At 51.1% G+C, this 15751-nt stretch overlaps 1 protein-coding gene across 1 annotated transcript in view; it reads right to left on the minus strand.

The window, feature by feature from the left end:
* Positions 1-15751, minus strand: part of LOC140204414 (uncharacterized) — a 218481-nt gene that overhangs the window by 138345 nt on the left and 64385 nt on the right. The window contains 4 exon segments of the mRNA XM_072271135.1: positions 11543-11746; positions 13095-13285; positions 13636-13938; positions 13941-14873. Coding sequence (XP_072127236.1) covers positions 11543-11746; positions 13095-13285; positions 13636-13938; positions 13941-14873 — 1631 coding nt within the window.

A 15751-nucleotide genomic window follows, 5' to 3' on the forward strand; every position in this document is an offset into this window, starting at 1 on the left:
TCTGTTCAGTGGAGACGGGGATGAAATCAAATCTGAACCCCTGAAGGAAATTAGCCCCTTCCTGAACGAAATGAACACACAATGAAATAAAATTCACCAAAGCACCAGGTCTATGGCGGACGCCACCTCCCTGGTGCAACATAACGATGCAGCTATAAAGAATGTATGTTTAATTGTGAGCTTGAGGAGATTTGGTTTGTCACTCAAAAACTTCCACCGATGTAACGCGGAGAGCGTTCTGGCTGTCTGCATCACCGTCTGGTATTGGGGGTGGGGGGGGGGAAAGGAGGTTACTGTACAAGACTGAAGTAAGTTGCAGAAAGTTGTAAAATTAGGCAGCTCCATCATGGGTACTGGCCTCCGTCGTGGCCAAGACATAGTCAAGTGGAAGCGGCGACCACGTCCATCACCCAGGGCATGGCCTCTTCTCACTGTTACCATCAGGAAGGAGGTACAGGAGCCTGAAGGCACACACCACTTATTTTAACTTAACTATTTAATGGTCGGCATCCGTCTGTCTCGAAGGACAATGGGTGATGATCATCATCACCAGCCGGGGCGGAAGGTGTGGGGATCCTGAGAAGCCCAGTCGTCAAGATCCCCCTCTCGGCCTCACCAGTCCAAAGGAAAGCTGATGAAGCGATACGTTAGGCACCAGCTTGGCCGCAGGAGCTGCCGGAAGGATGTTCAATAACGTCCAGCCGCCTTAGGGGCCCCACTACGGATTTGCTGCCTGGGTTTACTCCCGTAGCTTTCGTCTCTCCCGAGGCTGCCCACAAGGCAGTGGGGCTATTTACCCATAGCCGGGGATCTAGTTCATGAGCACCAGGGCGTGTCCACACACCGGTGGGCCTGTGTGCCTCGTGTGCAGGGTCCTGACCTCCTCTCCGTCCTCTGTAGTTCAGCCCGAGTCCGAAAGGAGTTCCGTTTCTGTGTGTGTCGCCGGCGAGGAGGCGCTACATGAGGCTTGCCATTGGACAGACTATGTACTAGCAGGGAGAGACTTACACATTCATCTCTCCTATTCGCAAGCCTGCTAGCCAGCAGTGCAAGCTGAAAGACAGCGTGACAAGCACTGCCTACTGCAGCACCACACTAGACGCATCACTATTTAATATACACATATAATTTCCGTAATTCATTTGTTTCTATATCACAGTATCATGTATTGCATTATACAGCTGCCGTAAAGTTATCACGTCTCACAACATATGTTGGTGATATTAAAACTGCTTCTCATTGGCTACAGCTGCGCCGCCTGTGCTCCATCACCAAACCCCGAGACCCTAGACTCAACACCTCCCTCAGCTACCGGACACTTGACTAACAGACCGGGATGAAGGGTTAGGTAGGCCGCCCGCTGCAACCGTTCTGAGCACCAGTGCTCCACGAGGTTGCGTCCCTCGGCTCTCTGAGCACTCAAGACCCGTGGCCAGATTCTTCTGTAAATTTGCGGGTGATGCCGCCACAGCGGGCCGCACTTCAAATAATTAAACTGTCCTCAGTGTCTGCAGAGCGGAAGAGTTGGACATTAATGTCACGAAGCAGGGGTCGGGGGGGGGGGTGGGGAAGGCTAGAGTTCACATTCAAGGTCAAGTTAATTGACATTCAACCAGACACTTTTGCAAGGATGTAGCGGTGGTACGAACCCAAGTGCCGAATACAGGCGCCGAGGCCGAGTCGGGAGGCGTTATGGTCGTAGCGAGCGTGGAATTGGTGTCCAGAGAGAGTCTTTAGCCAAAGTCTTGGTTTTAGTAGAGAATTTAGGAACGATGGTAGACTTAGAACTGATGCCCTAAGAACCACGGACCAAGGCTACTCATACAAGAGTCGACCAACGAACTGGCAACTCTGAGTTGTGGTCACAGGGTCTTTATCCTGCAGTTTCTGATGGAAAGCAGGTGTGTGCAGTTACTGGCACCTGGGAGTGATTGGAAATTAAACGAGGGGATTGAGGCCCAATTCCTGAGGTAAATGGCATGGTGGGGGATTGCCAGAAGGGACCATGACAGACAAACATGTACCGTCAAATGAGATAGGTGCACAACACGGTATACATTATCACATACAACACTTTAAATGATGTTGACACAATAATATTGACAGATAATTAAAAACTCTAGATATTCAAGTTGACATAAGCTGCATATAGGACATACAGTTCAGTAAATAAGTGATCGCGCCAGTACGGTTACACAAATGTGCACATGCTGTCATGGTCCCTTCTGGCAATCCCCCACCTTGCCAGTGTAAGGGGTTTCTTCTTTCATGTTGCTGCTAAGGCTAATGAAAATGTCTTCTTTGTTATGTTAACTGCTGAGAAAGTGTTTCTCTCTCGCAGCTTGTTTGGGTTATAATTACCGATAAGAGGATTGTATTCATTTGCTCACCAATATAGACGTTATTCTTTCTTGTGTGTCTGTAAGCTATTGTTTCGCGGGCTTTGGGGCGGAAGGCGCGATGAGGACAGAGAGAGGAGACGCGATGCTGTAAACTGGGCGGCGGGACGGACCCCGAGCGGGAGTCCGAGGCCCAGGGTCTTCGGCGAGGAGAGGAGACGAAGATAGACTCGTGTGGAGCGTCTGACTGACCATCGTGGTTGGTCCCAGACGGCGGGTTGAGGAGGTCAGAGGGGATTGGAGGGTGGAAAGAAGACTCCGTTAATTGAGCTTCAACTGTTGTGCACGAAGTGGTTGAACTTTGATAAGTTTGGCGCCTTTTACTTTCCTTTTATATTTTATCTCTATTAATTACACAGTTCCAGTAATATCTATAAAGTGTAATCATTTAATCGCATATGGTGTATTGTTTGTTATTTGGCGGGGTGTGGTACATCACACAGCATCCACACAAACTTGATGACCCAGTTGGGCGGGGCCGAAGGCTGCTCCCCCTAGACGAAAGCGGGTTGAGCGAGCCTGAGGCTTACCAGGGGGCTACACTAGTTACCTCAGGAATTGGGCCTCAATCCCCTCATTTAATTTCCAATCATTCCCAGGTTCCACTAACTACACACACCTGCTTTCCATCAGAAAATGCAGGATAAAGACCCTGTGATCACAACAAGGAGCTGCCAGTTCGTTTGTGGACTCTGGTGTGAGTAACCTCGTTTCGTAGTTCTTAGGACTGTCTGTTCTAAGTCTAGCAACGTTCCTGGATTCTCTCCAAACTCAAGACTCCGAGTAAAGACTCTCCTGGATACCGATTCCACGCTCGCTACGGCGATTATGCCTCCCGACTCAGCCCACCGCGCCCGTGTCACTTGAGTTCGTCCACCGCCACGCTCGCGCAACACATGCGGAGGATTGAGAACTCAAATTCCGAGAAGTAAGCATCGCTACAGGCATACCCCGGGCCAAATCACCTACCCACCGCGGCCGAGAGAGCTCACCGACACCCTGTGCCTCCTCAGGGGTCTAAAGATATGTGTCATGCCCCGATTGGCTCCGGGAATTCATACCGATGCGTCGCGGCTTTGCACGGCTGCCAGAAACTGCGGCGAGTTGTGGGTTACAGAGGCCAGCTTTCTCTCCACGGACTCCGTCTACACTTCTCGCTGCTCAGTAAAGCAGCCTGCATAATCAAAGATTCCTCCCACTCCCTTCTCCAACCCCCGTACCCACCCACCCTCCTATCAGCCGGAAGTTACAAAAGGCTGAATCACACAGCCAACAAACTGAAAGACAGCGTTTATCTGGAGTTACATGACTATTAAACGGTCCCCGAGTACAATAGGTTGTTCGTTTGTCCTTACAGGCTTCCTTGTTATCATCCCGCACCTCACTTTCCGAATGAACACTCCACGGTTGTCACCGACTTTATGTAAAAAAAACAGTCGTCGATGAGTGTGTCGCCACAAAATCACTCAGAGTCGCCCGCCAACCAGAAACCCCGCGTGAACTAGGACATCCGCAATCTACTTTTATACTTTATTGTCGCCAAACAATTGATACTAGAACGTACAATCATCACAGCGATATTTGGTTCTGCGCTTCCCGCTCCCTGGAGTACAAATCGATAGTAAATGTTAAAAGATTAAATTATAAATCATAAATAGAAAATAGAGAAGGGGAAGTAAGGTAGTGCAAAAAAAAACCGAGAGGCAGGTCCGGATATTTGGAGGGTACGGCCCAGATCCGGGTCAGGATCCGTTCAGCAGTCTTATCACAGTTGGAAAGAAGCTGATCCCAAATCTGGCCGTACGAGTCTTCAAGCTCCTGAGCCTTCTCCCGGAGGGAAGAGGGACGAAAAGTCTACTGAGGGAGAACCGGATCAGAGGCATTCAGGTCTGGCGGCCAAGAAAGTTACAAGAGGTCTCGGCACCATCTCCAGAAAGCCGTCTCACGGTCGAAGTGGCAATCCCGGTCTAAACCCGGATCGAAGAAGAATGCTCGACAGTTGTGGCAGGACCCTAATGCTCTCACTTCTTATAAAGGAAAATCAAGCGACAACAGGGGTTCATTTCCAGCTGAGCTCGATTCCTTCTGTGTTGGCTTTGACCGTGAAAACAACACGGACTCCCACAGCCCCCGATGATGCTGCGATTCCGGTCCCGGAGGCCGATGTGACAGCGGCCTCCGGGAGGGTGAACCCAAGGAGAGCGTCCGGCGCAGATGGGGAACCTGGCCAGGTACTGAAGACCTGTGCTGATCGGCTGGCTGGAGTGTTCACCGAGATCTTTAACGTCCCGCTTCGGCAGACCTGAGGCACCCAGCTGCTTCAATTATACCGGTGCCTAATATCTGTCACCCAGTACATCTTGCATCCGCAGTGATGAAATGTTTTGAGAGAAGTTGGTGATGAAATACATCAGCTCCCGTCTGGGAAGTGACTTGGGTCGGCTGCATTTTGCCAAACGGCACAACAGGTCCACAGCAGACGCCATTCTCATTGGTTCTTCAATAAAACAAAGTTCAACGTAAAATTTATTAAACATATAACAATTACAGCACGGAAACAGGCCATCTCGGCCCTTCTAGTCTGTGCCGAACTCGTACTCTCACCCAGTCCCACCGACCTGCACTCAGCCCATAACCTGTCCTGTCCATATAGCTGTCCAATTTTTTTTTTAATGACAACATCGAACCTGCCTCAACCACTTCTGCTGGAAGCACATTCCACACAGCTACCACTCTCTGAGGAAAGAAGTACCCCCTCGTGTTACCCCTAAACTTTTGCCCCTTAACTCTCAACTCATGTCCTCTTGTTTGAATCTCCCTTACTCTCAATGGAAAAAAAAACCTATCCACGTCAACTCTCAGTGAATTATTCTCAGTGAAACGCACGGCAGAAATGTGGCAAATGTTCAGAGAGCATTTGCATGGAGTTCTGCATAGGTATGTTTCATTGCGGCAGGGAAAGGATGGCAGGGTCAAAAAAAAAACATGGTGTACAAAGGATGTAGAAAATCTAATTAAGAAGAATAGAAAAGCTTACAAAAGCTTCAAGAAACTAGGCACTGTTAGAGCCCTAGAAAAGCTAGGATGGAGCTCAAGAATGAAATTAGGAGAGCTAGAAGGGGCCATGAGAAGGCATTGACGAGCAGGACAAAGGAGAACCCCAAGGCATTCTACAAGTATGTAAAGAGCAAGTGGATGAGCTGTGTGAGAATAGGACCACTCAGGTGCGATAGTGGAAACGTGTGCGTGGAGACGGAGAAGGCAGCGGAGGGACTTTGCTTCGGTATTCACCAGTGAAAAGGACCTTGGCAATTGTAGGGATGACTTACAGCGGACTGAAACGCTTGAGTATAGACAGTAAGAAAGAGGTTGTGTTGGAGCTTTTGAAAAGTATTACGTTAGATAAGTCGCCGGGACCGGACGAGACATACCCCTGGCTACTCTGGGAAGTAAGGGAGGAGATTGCTGAGCCTCTTGCGATAATCTTTGCATCATATATAGGGACGGGAGAAGTACCGGAGGATCGGAGGGTTGAAAACGTTGTTCCCTTGTTCAAGAAAGGAAGCAGAGATAACCCAGGAAATTCTAGACCAGTGAGTCTGACTTCAGTGGTGGGCAAGTTGTTGGAGAAGATCCTGAGAGGCAGGATTTATGAGCATTTGGAAAGACATAATCTGATTAGGGATAGTCAGCATGGCTTTGCCAATGGAAAGTCGTGTCTTACGAGCCTGAATGAATTCTTTGAGGATGTAACAAAACAAATTGATGAAGGTAGACCAGTGGTTGTAGTGTATATGGATTTCAGCAAAGCATTTGATAAGGTTCCCCATGCACGGCTCATTCAGAAAGTAAGGAGGCATGGGATCCAAGGACACCTTGCTTTGTGAATCCAGAACTGGCTTGCACACAGAAGGCAAAGTATGGTTGTAGACGGGTCATATTCTGCATGGAGGCCGGTGACCAGTGGTGTGCCTCAGGGATCTGTTCCGGGACCCCTACTCTTTGTGATTTTTATAAATGACCTGGTAGAAGAAGTAAAAAGGTGGGTTAGTAAGTTTGCTGATGACACCAAAGTTGGGGGTGTTGTGGATAGTCTGGAGGGCTGTCAGAGGTTACAGCGGGACATCAATAGGATGCAGAACTGGGCTGAGAAGTGGCAGATGGAGTTCAACCCAGATAAGCGTGAAGTGGATCACTGTGGTAGGTCAAATTTGAACACAGAATATAATATTAATGGTAAGACTCTTGGCAGTGTGGAGGATCAGAGAGATCTTGGGGTCTATGTTCATAGGACACTCAAAGCTGCTACACTGTTTGACAGTGTTGTTAAGAAGGCATATGGCGTGTTAGCCTTCATCAACCGTGGGATTGAGTTCAAAAGCTGAGAGGTAATGTTACAGCTATATAAGACCTTGGTCAGACACCACTTGGAGTAATGTGTTCAGTTCTGGTCACCTTACTACAGGAAGGATGTGGAAACTATAGAGAGAATGCAGAGGAGATTTACAAGGATGTTGCCTGGATTGGAGGACGTACCTTATGAGAATAGGTAGAGTGAACTTGGCCTTTTCTCCTTGGAGCAACGGAGGATGAGAGGTGACCTGATAGAGGTGTATAAGATGATGAGAAGCATTGATCGTGTGGACAGTCAGAGGCTTTTTCCCAGAGTCGAAATGTCTAACGTGGGAGGACATAATGTAAGGCGCTTGGAAGTAGGTACAGAGGGAATGTCAGAGTTAAGTTTTTCACACAGAGAGTGGTGCGTGCATGGAATACACTGCCGGTGATGGCGGTGGAGGTGGATACAATAGGGTCTTTTAAGAGCCTCTTAGATAGTTACACGGAACTTAGAACAATAGAGGGATATGCGATAGGGAAACTTTAGGCAGTTTCTAGAGTAGGTTACAATGTCGGCACAACATTGTGGGCTGAAGGGCCTGTAATGTGCTGTAAATTTCTGTGTTCTATTATCAGAGTCTGTCTGAGGCCTCCATTGGTCAGAGCTGACCATGGACGTTGTGACCCAGCTGTCTAAATACGCAAGCCAGGGCTGTACAATATGGAGAGCAGGCTTCCCCTCTCCACACATCTAATGAACCCAACGGAACGGCAGAGACCGATACAGTTTGGTACCAGCGACATCGCAGTAGTTGTCAGTCAGCATTGAATTCAATGTAGGACTGCCTCAGAGACTGCAGCTCCGGATTTTTCCCTCGGGGTTCACTCCCGAAGCCTTCCCCATGAGTGGGTATAACCGCAAGGCAGCGGAGGTTTGAGACCAGAGTTTTCCTTCTCCTAGATGAGCTGCCAACCACGGCTGACGAGACCCATCTGACCGAAGCGACTGGTTTTAAGGCGCCAGTAACCCGCCTTCGCCCCTTCTCCTGTCAGTAGAAACCGTTCCGCGGGGCTTAGTGGCTAAGCCACGCGTGAAGGCCGGGAGCTGGACTTGGTTGTCAGAGGCTATTTGAGATGCATGGCATTGGGAACATTTAATAGGTAGTGGGAGCTCGTCCCCATCACAACCCTATCAGACTACACACATCTCAAACTTGGAACATCTGGGCAGGATGTTCTCTATCAACTGCAGCTCGGCATTCAATACCATTATCTCTTCAAATCTCACCAATAAGCTTCAGGATCTGGGCCTCGATAGCTCCTTATGGAATTGGATTTTCTCATTTGCAGACCCCAGTCAGTTCGGATCGGCAAAAACATCTCCTCCACGGTCTCCATCAGCACAGGTCCACCACCGGGCTGTGGGCTTAGCCCCCTGCTCGACTCACTTTGCACTTCGGGCTGTGAGGCCAAACACAGCTCCAATGACATATTTAAGTTTGCTGACGACCCCGCTGTCACTGGCCGAATCAAAGGGGGCGATGAATCATCATACAGGAGGGAGATTGGAAATCTGGCCGAGCGGTGCCACACCAACAACCTCTCACTCAAGGTCAGCAAGACCAAGGAGCTGATTACTGACTTCGGGAGGAGGAAACCGGAGCTCCAGGACCCAGTCCTCACTGGGGGATCAGAGTTGGAGGGGGTCGGCAACTTTAAACTCCTTGGTGTTAACATTTCAAACGACATGTCCTGGGCCGAGCATGTAAGTCCAACCACGTAGAAAGCACACCAACGCCTCTAGTTAGGAGTTTGCGAGGACTCGGTACGACATCTATAACTTTTACTAACATATATAGATGTGTGGTGGAGAGTACAGTGTATTAACTGGCTGTATCACGGCCTGGTATGGCAACACCAATGCCCTTGAACGGAAAATCCTACAAAAAATAATGTAGTGGATACGGGCAAAGCCCTCACCACCATTCATCACATCGACATGAAACGCTGGCCTTCATCACGGACCCCCACCACCCAGCTCATGCTCGCTTCTCACTGCTGCCATCAGGAAGAAGGTACGGCATTCTCAGGACTCTCACCACCAGGTTCAGGAACAGTAACTATCCCTCAACCATCAGGCTCTTCAACAGAAGGCGGTAACTTCACTTGCCCCATCGTTGAAATGTTCCCGAAACCTGTGCACTCACTATCTCATGTTCTCCACTTGCTTTGCTTATTTGTTGCGGTTATCTTTCTCTTTCTATTTGAACAGTTTGTTGTGTTTTGCACTCTGGTTGTTCGCCCTGTGGCGCGGCCTTTCATTGACTCGATTATAGTATGCCCGCAAAAAAAGAGAATGTCAGGATTGTACTTTGATAACGAAGTTATTTGCACTTTATTCTGCACTCTGTAATTGTCTACCTGTATTACCTCAATGGACTGTGCAATTGTTCGATCTGTTTGAACTGTAATGCTTCCACTGTATCTCAGTAAACCAATCCCAATTCTCTCCTAAAACTACCCAACTCAAACGCCGAAAAGGACCCCCGCTCTGAACTCTGACTCCTGAAAACACACAGACCATGCCCAAAAATGCGAAGAGTCACCCTGCAAACATGCAACTCCCTCCCTGCAGAATAGAGGAGGCTATGAAATACGTTCCTCCCAAACTATAGGCTCCACCCAGAGAAAATACAGCCTTTTTCTGCAAAAACAATTAGCTACCTCACCCAATACAGCCCCCAACAAGATGCATACTTCAAATCATTTCCTTAAGCCATCCTGAAAATGCCTCGCACGTCCTCCAGCCCCTACACCCCTCCCCGATCGTGACCTCCTCCCAGTTTCTGTATCTTCCTCCAATCTACATCTCTCCCTGTCTCTGTGAACTGCCACCCCCGACCTTTACCAATATCTGTAATCCGACCGGCCCCTCCCCATTTCTGTGACCACGTCCTCCCCCATTTCTGTGACCACCTCTGCCTCCTCCATTTCCAGCATTCCAGTGACACTCCTTGCGTCTGTGACTCTCTCTGGCCCGTACACCCCTGCCTGTCTCTGTGACCTCCTCCGGCCACTACACCCCTCCCCATCTGTGCCCCTCCTTGTCTCTTATCTCCTTCACCCTCAAACCCTCCCCATCTCTGTGAGCCCTCCACTCCTACATCCCTCCCTCTTTGTAATGCCCTCCAGCCCTTACACCGCTCACAATCTACGTAATCTTTTGGTTCCTACACACCTCCCTCACCGTCTCTGTGATCCCCTCCGGCCCCAACACTGCTGTTCGCCTGCTAGCTCCTCTGGCCCCTCCATTCCTTCTTGTCTCCGTGACTTCCTCCACCCCACACCACTCCCTGTCTTTGTGACCCCCCCCCACATCCCTCCGTCTCTGTGATCCCAATCTCTACAGCCCTCCGTGATTCCGTGACCTCCTCCACTCCCATTCATTGCCACCTGCACCTCTTACCATCTCTGACCTCTCCCTCTCCTTCTTTTCCACCTTCCAGTCCCAATACCTCTCCCTTTTTCAATAAACCCTGCTGTCCTCCCCCGCCCACAAACTCTGCAACCCCTCTGATCTGTAACCGTCTCCACACCTCCTCCCCCCTTGTAAGACTGTCCGACCCCCACATCTGTTCCCACCTCTGATCACTTCCTGCCCCTACTGTGCTCCTTGTATGGGTGAACACCTCTCCTCCTTCACCCTGCCCCATTTCTAAGGCCTCTACATCCGTGACCTACTACACCCCCCCCCCATCCAGTGACCTCTTCCAACCCCTACAACCATTCCCCATCTCCATAAGCCCCTCCGGCGCCCAGTTACTGGCTACAGCAAGACCCTCCTGAATGATTTCTCTCTACTTTCTGATATAAGGGTCACGGCCTCACTCACTATCCGAACAGTCTGCCGTTTTAGCCGCGGGCCTAATTGTCGGCAAGTGAACAGTATCTACCTCTGCATTGCCAGTCAGTGAGCGTGAGCACCTCCCCTTTCTCACCCGTCAGTGTTTCTGTCTCACCCCCCGCCCCCCCGGCCCCCGAGTACTGAACGAGGCCTGTTGTTCGGCTCATTGTTTCACTCACGAGTCAGAAGGCGTGCAAAAGTCATTTTGTTGGGTGCGCCAGTACAGCAGCTCGCTCATGCAAATACCGAATCGGCCAAGGTGCCGCAGATACCTCAGGTATGACCTAACCGGGTCACTACAAGCGGTCAGGTGGCCAGTGAGTGCAGTTTGGCATCAGAAGCGCATCAGACTGATAAGAAAGGACAAAGAAGGAAACAGCAAGACAGATCAGCACCACCACCCAAACTTAGCCAAACTACTTTACCACTTCCCGGCAGTCACCTTATGTACAGGTGCCACTTTACGGACATACAATCAATCTACTTCACGTATTTACATTCATTGTCTTTTATTTATAACCGCTTTCTTTATCATGTCGTGGCCTTTTCTCTGCCCGCAGGGGATCTGGAATAACAATGATCTCATTCTCTTTTGCACTCGTGTGCTGGAAATGACACAAAACAACCTTGAATCTTAACGGCAGTGGAGCGAGAAAGGGAGGGAAGCCGGTTGCTGTGCGTAGGAATGGGGGACTCTTGAATTTACTAAAGGGAGCTCGCTTGCAAGCCGGGGTGTCCCGAAGTTGGCAGTTCGTAACCCTGGGATGGTCTGTAAGAGCCTCTATCGGATAGTACACTTTCTAACCTCAAACTCGGGTACAAGTCACCTTCAGTGGTGGAAAGGGTGAGCAGCCCCAAGTTCCCATTTCAGAGGATCTGTCCCGGGCTCCTGTATGCTCACATTCTCGCCTGCTCCAACAGTGCTGAGGTCGAGAGGGCCAAGAACTTCAGCTGCACGGGTATGATCATCACCAGCAGTTGTCCTGGACGAACCACACAGACGTCACGGGCAAGAAAGCCCGCCATCTTCCTCGGGAGGCCGGGCCGACCGATCTTTGCAGATTGCGTCAGGGGTTTGGAAAGGCAACTGCTCAGCCCGAGCCCACTAGAAACCGCAGGGCTGTGGACAGAGCTCAGCGCATAACGGGAATCAGCCTCCCCTCCATGGCCTTCCCTCTGCACTCCCCGCTTTCTTGGTGAAGCAGCCAGAATAATCAAAGGCCGCCCCCACCCCAGACATTCTCTCTTCGCCCCTCTCCCATCGGGCAGAACAAACAACAGCCTGGAAGCTCGTTCCACCAGGCTCAAGCACGCCTCCCACCCTGCTGTTATAAGACGACTGACTAGTTCTCCAATTCAATAAGACAAGATTATTGACCTCACAACCCTCTCATTTGACCCTTGCACTTCATTGCCTGCCTGCACTGCACTCTCGTGTAATTGTAACACTTTATTCTGCACTGTTATTGTTTTTCCTTGTGCTACCTGAAAGCACCGTTGTTATGAAATTATTTGTATGCAAGGCAAGTTTTTCACAGTATCTGTGATGACAATAAACCCAATTTAAATGACTAATTTTTCCCGAATCTGTCTTATTCCTTCCTCTGACTTTTCAGAGTTGTATGTTCGGGGAGGGGAAGGCTTCGTCAGTGTTCATTGGATCAATAGGGCAGTTTTTGCACTGCATGGCCTTCTGGGTAAAACTTGCCACCATTGCCCAGCTCTCACCAAACCAATTTCTGGGTACACCCCGGCTCGGAGCAGGATTCCCAGCAGAACCACCCAGACCAGAAAGGGCACCGTCTCCGCACTTTTAGGAAACGCCACGCTCACTCTCTCAGAACAAGTCAGCGGTCATGTCATGGTTTTGATGAGTTTATTCACAGGGAGGATCCAGGGTTCGTTCAGAACCGTGGCCATCAGTTTACATCAGGAAGAAGCAGTTACAATGCTGGTCGACAGCCCTGCCTGGGTCCCTCTGACAGCAGAGGCTTCGTACATCTCCTCCGGCTCAGCAACCCTCCACTGTCCCCCGACTCTTCTGGTGAAGTCACCGCACATCAAAGAAATACGATTCTTCCTGGAGAGACGCGAGAGGCTGGTTTGTTCTCCCAGGAGAGGCGGAGGTTAGGACGGGACACAATTAAGGTACATAAAACTGAGAGACATATCGACAGGGGAGAATGCCAGAATGCTGCAAATGAATTCTTGATCTCTCAGTCTATTGCATTGCAGCCCTTGCACTTTCCCTGTAACTGCAATGCTATTTGTGAGACTCACAGCACAGAAACAGATACAGAGCAAGGAGGTAAAAGATTGAGGGGATCTGGGGTGGGGGTGGGGCTCTCCTTCACCCGGAGTGTTGGTGAGCAGCTGAACCCCCTGCCAGAGAGACTGACAGAAGCCAAGTCCATCAAAGCACTTAAGAAGCATCTCGATGACACCCGAATCACCCAGGCACCGAGGGACGGCTACAGGCCAGTCGGTTCTCCCGATGCAGCCTGCTCCACATTGGTGAGACCCGACGTAAATCGGGGGAGCGCGTCCGCCAGAAGCGTGACTCCTTCCCAGTGGCCAGCCGTTCCAATTCCGATTCCCGCTCGGACACGGCCGCGGCCACCTCTTGCGCCAAGGGGAGGCCGTCCTCAGGGTGGAGGAGCAACTTTATATCCCGTCTGGGTAGCCTCCAACCTGAGCATCGGTCTCTCCTGCTGGTAAACACATTCCACCCCCACCCTTCTGCAGGAGGGATGGAAACGAGGTGGGGGGGGGGACACCTCTACCCTGTGAAAAGATCCTGACGATCTATGCTTCTCGTAATCTTATAAACCTCCATCGGGTCTCCGCTCAGCCTCCACCGCTCCAGAGAAAACAACTCAAGCTTGTCCCACCTCTCCCAGCAGCACATGCCCTGCAATCCAGACAGCATCCTTCCTGTGACAGGGCGCCCAGAACTTCAGGCAACCGAGACCAGAATCAGGTTGAGTATCATTGTCTCCCGTGGCAGAGGATTTGTAATTTATACCGCTGGAGCCTCCCCCTCAGCAGGCTAGGTCCCCAGGTGGAGTCCCCACCCCCAGGCTGGCGGAGGGAGGCTCTCTGTCTGCCAGCTGCTTCGCCCCCTGGTGGACCCTCCTGTGCTTCAGGAGGTTGGTGGAGTGGGTGAAGCCCTTGCCACACTGAGGGCAGGTGAAGGGCCGCTCGCCGGTGTGGACGGTGCGGTGGGCCAGGAGGCTGGAGGAGTGGGTGAAGCTCTTGCCACACTGAGGGCAGGTGAAGGGCCGCTCGCCAGTGTGGACGGTGCGGTGGGCCAGGAGGCTGGAGGAGCGGTTGAAGCCCTTGCCGCAGACGGAGCAGGCGAAGGGCTTCTCCCCGGTGTGGATGCGCTGGTGGAGCAGCAGGCTGGAGGAGTGGGTGAAGCCCTTGCCACAGACGGGGCAGACGAAGGGCCGCTCGCCGGTGTGGACCCGCTGGTGCTGCAGGAGGTTGCAGGACTGGGTGAAGCCCTTGCCACAGACGGGGCAGGTGAAGGGCCGCTCGCCGGTGTGTATCCTCCTGTGCTCCATCAGGTGGGAGGACTGGGCGAAGCCCTTGCCGCACTCGGGGCAGGTGAAGGGCCGCTCCCCGGTGTGGACGGTGCGGTGGGCCAGCAGGCTGGAGGACCGGGTGAAGCCCTTCCCACATTCGGAGCAGGTGAAGGGCTTCTCCTTGCTATGAACGGCCTGGTGCTCCAGCAGGCTGGAGGAGCGGGCGAAGGCCTTGCTGCAGACGGGGCAGGAGAAGGGCCGCTCCCCAGTGTGGGTGCGCCGGTGCTGCAGGAGGCCAGAGGACTGGACAAAACACTTCCCACATTCAGGGCAGACAAAGGGGCGTTCTCCGGTGTGGGTGCGCTGATGCTCCAGCAGGTTGTTGGACTGGGTGAAGCCCTTCCCACAGACGGGGCAGACGAAGGGCTTCTCCCCAGTGTGAACCCGCTGGTGGGCCTCCAGCAGGCAAGGGTAGAGCCAGGCCTTGCCGCATACGTTACACTCGTACCACCGCTCCTCCTTGGTGTGTACAGTCATGTGATCCTCAGCCTCGGCTGAACGGTGGAAGCCCAGCCCGCACACAGAACAGAGGTGGAGGTCCCCAGTCAGGCTGCTCCCACCCTCCATGGGTGAGAGGCCAAGGGTGTGCGAGTCCTGGTGAATCAGGTGAGTCCTTCCGACAGCAACAGCAGGCTTCCTGCCCATCTACACTCCACGTCCAAGCCCTGAGGAGGGAATATAGTAGGTGTGAGAGGGAGCAGATCTTTCCCCTCCCAGACATCCCACCTCTCCCGGAAGTTTCAGGAGTCTCCTGCATATTGATAGCGGCTCCCTGACGCCTGCAAATCATATACAATATCCTGGAAATCAATTTTTCTGAAAATGAGTGGGGGGGGAGAGAGAGAGGGAGGGGGGGAGAGAGAGAGAGAGAGAGAGAGAGAGAGAGAGAGAGAGATCTTTGTGCTAAGTAGACCTATCAGTTTTCTCTGTGGGCGGGCTTTACAGTCGACCTCTCTCTCTCTTTCATTGTCCATCAGTTCAGTTTAGTGTCCTGCAGCGCCATGGCAAAGTGTTCCAAAAAAAGAAAATATAAAACGTACGTCACCCCAGACTACACTAAAATGTACCCCTGCCTAATAGGGGTCAAAATAATGACAGTGTTGCTCGCTGCCCTGTTTGCAACAGTGACTTTTCTATTGCCCATAGTGGGTTAAATGACAGTAAAAGACATGTTGAGGTGAGTTTAACAGGTATTGTTCGTTCATTAGCATAGCTAACGTTATTTAAACTAGCTGGCTAGCTGCTAAGGAACTACTCTATTGATGTCCTACGTCATGAGGCTAAACTTCCTGTAGACTTGCTTAAAGTTGTAATAAAATTAAAAAAAACAACTCCATGATAATATTATATAATTGTGAATCTGATGTCTTGCAAAATTAAAAAAATCATTGACGACTGCTATGAGGTTGAGACTTCCGGCAAAATGCTCAAATCTGCCAAGCAAGCCACATCACAGTACAAGGAAAGGTTCCAAAAGAAATAGAAAGGCTCTTTGCATTAGCATTTCACTATTACCATTGAGC

The sequence above is a fragment of the Mobula birostris genome, chromosome 10 (genome assembly GCF_030028105.1).
Source record: "Mobula birostris isolate sMobBir1 chromosome 10, sMobBir1.hap1, whole genome shotgun sequence".
NCBI lineage: Eukaryota > Metazoa > Chordata > Chondrichthyes > Myliobatiformes > Myliobatidae > Mobula > Mobula birostris.